We start from the raw sequence: 4,959 nt of genomic DNA on the forward strand, positions 1-4,959 counted from the left end.
TGCATGCTGGCTCGTAAGAAATATGGCTTTACCGAAATATAACTTTTATTTTTTATTTATGGCTCCTCACCCACAAGAACTCAATTAAAATGAGTTCTATTTTTATGATTATAAAAACAAAACTCCCCCTTCAAAAACCATAAGCCCAAAGGGCAGAGACTATAAATGAGAAAATAAATATCAAAGGTGACAGCACATTATTGAAAAATACATATTAAATAAGAAATACTATAACAGGGGCAAAGACATGATAGCCTTTAGTAAGACATAGTAGTATTAACAGTATATGTAATGTATGCACGCAGAAACATGTTAGGAAATATGTATATTTAACAAAGGCAATGGGAAATCTCAGAGGACAAAAATGGTAAAAAGGGATTGGTAGAAAGAGTAAGCCAAAGGACTCATCATTTTAGGCACCATTAGCTGCTCTTGAACTGTGCCAAACATTTAATTTGGAAAAAAATTAACATAGCTCAGGATGTTAAAAGACAATAATGAGAAATCATGAAGAATGAGGAAACCCAACTAAAAATTCCACTGACTTGTAAGATCCTATGGGCTACTGAGGACTAAATCACTAAATTATTTTCAGAATCCTTTGAACAGTGCCTCAGTAACTAAGGAGCAGCATCGATTACTGATTAGGAACATGAATTTTAAAAGTCCAAGTCCTAAGTGTTTAATCACTGAGACGATGAAATCCTTCATTCATCTATTTTTTAAAATTTATTTATTTCAGAGTCTTGCAGCGTGTCCCAGGTTGGACTGGAGCTCTTCTGCCTCAGTCTCCCCAGTGCAGGGATTTATAGGCATGCAACCAACATGCCGGGACTAAACTGTTCTTTAAGATTATACCTATAGGAAGATGTGGATTGTCATTAACAGTTGAGTAAGGCATCCTTTTTTTAAAAAGTCTCTTTTAAGAAGTAGTAAAAGAATACAGTGGATTGTTAATCTATCAGGATGAAAATTTATCTTTCAAAAATTTAGAGTCAGGATCTGATCAGTAACAATCTCTTGAATGAGTCACTGAATTAACAATAAAGAACAATACAAACAAAACTGTTCCTTTAAAATTACTTGAACATTAAAATGCATTATGGTTTATACTGACAGTAATTGCAACCGATGTCATCTTTTGTCCCTTCTTTAGAAAGCCTACACAATTGTAAGCAGTTTCATGGTGGTGCTAGCCTGGTCATGTCAGTGCAGAATAACACAGATCTGAGGCCAGCTTTCTTTGTTCTGAACGGGATCCCAGGCCTGGAAGACATGCACGTCTGGATTTCCTTCCCGTTCTGTTCCATGTATGCAGTGGCTATGGTGGGGAACTGTGGCCTCCTCTACCTCATCTTCTTTGAGGACTCCTTGCACAGACCCATGTACTACTTTTTAGCGATGCTTTCTCTAACCGACCTTGTCATGTGCTCTAGTACGATCCCTAAAGCCCTCTGCATCTTCTGGTTTCATCTTAAGGAAATCGGATTTGATGACTGTCTGGTCCAGATGTTCTTCATCCATACCTTCACAGGGATGGAGTCTGGAGTGCTCATGCTCATGGCTCTGGACCGCTACGTAGCCATCTGCTACCCTTTGCGTTATTCCACCATCCTCACCAATCCTATCATTGCCAAGGTTGGGTTTGCCACCTTCCTAAGGGGGGTGCTGCTAATTATCCCATTCATGTTTCTCACTAAGCGCTTGCCCTACTGCAGAGGCAATATAATAAACCATACCTACTGTGACCACATGTCTGTAGCCAAGTTGTCCTGTGGCAATGTCAAGGTGAATGCCATTTATGGTCTGATGGTCGCTCTCTTGATTGGGGGCTTTGACATCCTGTGTATCACTGTCTCCTACACCATGATCCTGAGGGCAGTGGTCAGCCTGTCCTCTGCAGACGCTCGGCAGAAGGCCTTCAGCACCTGCACTGCCCACATCTGTGCCATCGTTTTCTCCTACAGCCCAGCCTTCTTTTCTTTCTTTTCTCACCGCTTTGGGGGTCACACCATCCCTCCATCTTGCCACATCATTGTGGCTAATATTTACCTGCTTTTGCCTCCCACTATGAACCCTGTTGTCTACGGAGTGAAAACCAAGCAGATACGAGACTGTGTCATTAGGATTCTTTCAGGGTCTAAGGATTCCAAAAGCCACAGCATATAAACACATTTTGCCAGGGGGACAGAGAAGAATTACACAGAATTGCCTGTTAAGGCAGGAGCTGATAAAAAAAAAAATCCTAGTAAATGTTCTTTCTTTCTTTCTTTCTTTCTTTCTTTCTTTCTTTCTTTCTTTCTTTCTTTCTTTCTTTCCTCCCTCCCTCCCTCCCTCCCTCCCTCCCTCCCTTCCTGTTTTTTTGAGGCAGGGTTTCTCTGTGTATCAGCCTTTGGCTGTCCTGGAATTAGCTCAAGTAGGTCAGGCTGGCCTTGAACTCACAGAGATCCTGCTGTCTCTGCCTTCTATGTGCACCCACCCCCATCAGCTTCTCACTCTTTTGAAAAACTAATCTAATGGATAGACCCGATTTCATTTGACGAAGCCCAGTGAAAAATGAATAGAGCACGAGGACTTTAAGTCTTGTTTGCAAATATCAACTTTAATTTCTACGTTATTTGCAAGCTTCTGCTTCTTCTAGAATATGTATGTATGTATAAAGATATGAAATACTTGTATCTTCAAGTGCTTCTTTCTTCCTGAAAAAGATAGGGATATTTCCCATAAAGTCATGAATACTATACACTTTAAATAGCTAGGTATCTCCATAGGATCTTATTAGGCTCACTAGGTTTCACCTATCCAAGCCACTGGCATAATTACTTCAAAAAGAAAAACTGACCATCTCATTTCCTTCAAGAGGACCGTAAAAAGCTTGCAGTCTAGAAAGAGAGCTAATTCTGTGAATCAAATAAAAAAAGTATATATTTTCTTCTAAAAACATCATATGAGAAACTATCAAATTGTATATTTAAGTTTTATCAGATTGTGAATACAATAAAATTAAATGTTTCTCTAATATTTAAAGATTCTATTAAATTAATAAAAATAGTACAGAGAAATAGTTATTTTTATATTTAATGTTTCATTAGCTGAGTTGATTTTCCAAGGAATACAGAGCAAACACAATTTTTATTCATATCTTTCTCTGTTCAGGAGTCAAGAAAACACATTTTGTTCTCAAATTAGTGAGGTACAGTCATCAAGTTTCAGCCGTTCATTCCATAAATCATTCTGTACTGTATCACATTTAATGACCTGGGAGATGACACCATCTTTATAATAGGTGCTGGAGACTATTACCAAGGTCCACAACTAGTCAACACACTGCACAAGTGCCTATAGGGTGTCCAGTCCCAACTGATGTAGCCAGATTGTAGCGTATACACCTAAGGCTCAGGGAAAATAATGGAAGCTGGGGTGGGAAGATTATAAGAACTGGAGGATCAGGGCACTTGCTGCTAGATATTACTTTCTAGACTTAACAGGGAAGGTGCATCCATAAAACCCTAACAGCGTGGTTGCCTAAAACAAGATCTTCCTAATGTAAACACCAGTGGACATTCCTGTGTGAATGGGGGAAGTTTCACAAGGCCATATCCCAAATGAAGAATTACTAGCAGCCAATGGTTTCTGAGATAGGAGAATAAGTTTTTCTCCCAGAACCATCCCCCTAATAGGTTATTTAATACCAAGAGGTTAGCCATGAAACATGTCAGCAACACTAAGTGAGTTTTGTAGATGTTTTATATGTAACAATATGTTTTATATGTAACAATAATTAAAGAAGAGTTCATGGATTTGAGATATGATGGGGGAAAAAGGGAGGAATTGGAGAGGAGGTAGAGATGAATGGAAATTATGTAACAGAATAAAAGTTATTTTAAAAAATTGTGTTGTGTTATGGCTTATTTGATAAAGTGCTTATCATGTAATCATAAGAATCCTGAGATTCAGAACTAATGTGAATTAGGTAAAAGCAATGGCATGGGCTTGTAATCTCAGCATTCAGGAGCTGGAAAGAGGAGGCTCTTCATGACTGGCTGGACAGCTATCTAGTCTAATTGCTACATCCATAGATCACCATGTTTGCTTATTTAAAAAATAAAAAAAGAAGAAATCTCAAAGTTAGGTGAGTTGGGAGGTGAAGGTGGAAGGGGTGGATGTGAGAGCAGTGGGGGAAAGGAACTCATCAAAAAAGTTGCTTTCAGTAAAGAGAAACTAATTCAGGTACTGTATTAATTATTTAACTGGTCACTAAACAGGGAAGGAAAAACTGTGGAGTGCTCAGTCCTAAATGGAAAAGAAAGTATATTATCTCACCCCTGTACTGACCCACAAGTCTCAGGTGTTTTCATGAGTGATGGTGTGGAAAGATTGCAAGAAAGACACTGCAGGACAGATACACTTGTCAACTCACGGACACTGCCATAGCACATGGAAGACCTGTGCAACTCGAACCAGACAAGTGTCAGCATGGATGAGGAGATGGCCGTACAATCCACCATGAGCAACGATTGAAATCTGATGACTTGCAGAAGAGAGTCAGCTTTCTTTGAACTGGTAGGCCACCACAACGCAGGGCAAGCCACATTCCCAAGAGTAGTTGGGCAGCGTGAAGTGGACTTGATGCTGTTTGTTTGCTTGTTTAAAAAATAAAAAAAGAAGAAATCTCAAAGTTAGGTGAGTTGGGAGGTGAAGGTGGAAGGGGTGGATGTGAGAGCAGTGGGGGAAAGGAACTGAATATTATCAGTTTTTACAGCCACCAAGATACAAGGATTTTCTACATGAAATACACTACACCCATGAAAAAAAAGATAATTTCAATTTTCTTTATTAGTCTGAAAGTTGAAACAATCTATATGCTCATCCAGTGCTGAGGGATAAATAAAATTGAGGATTATCAGTACGTACCAGAGGTTACTCAGGCATAAAGAAATGAAAGACTGATACTTGCAA

The 4,959-nt window shown here is 39.1% G+C and overlaps 1 protein-coding gene across 1 annotated transcript; it reads left to right on the forward strand.

Moving 5' to 3' along the window:
• Positions 1-1,203: 1,203 nt before the first annotated feature.
• Positions 1,204-2,169, forward strand: LOC126492647 (olfactory receptor 52N4). Its single transcript, XM_050129190.1, has one exon. It carries the CDS (start codon positions 1,204-1,206, stop codon positions 2,167-2,169), a length of 966 nt encoding a protein of 321 aa, XP_049985147.1.
• The last annotated feature ends 2,790 nt before the right edge of the window (positions 2,170-4,959 follow it).

This window comes from Alexandromys fortis, unplaced genomic scaffold, assembly GCF_014885135.2.
Source record: "Alexandromys fortis isolate MF-2015 unplaced genomic scaffold, M_Fortis_MF-2015_v1.1 scaffold_303, whole genome shotgun sequence".
Taxonomy (NCBI): domain Eukaryota; kingdom Metazoa; phylum Chordata; class Mammalia; order Rodentia; family Cricetidae; genus Alexandromys; species Alexandromys fortis.

Excerpts from the sequence above, each read along its gene's own strand:
- LOC126492647 (XM_050129190.1), top strand. The coding sequence starts at position 1,204 with ATGTCAGTGCAGAATAACACAGATCTGAGGCCAGCTTTCTTTGTTCTG.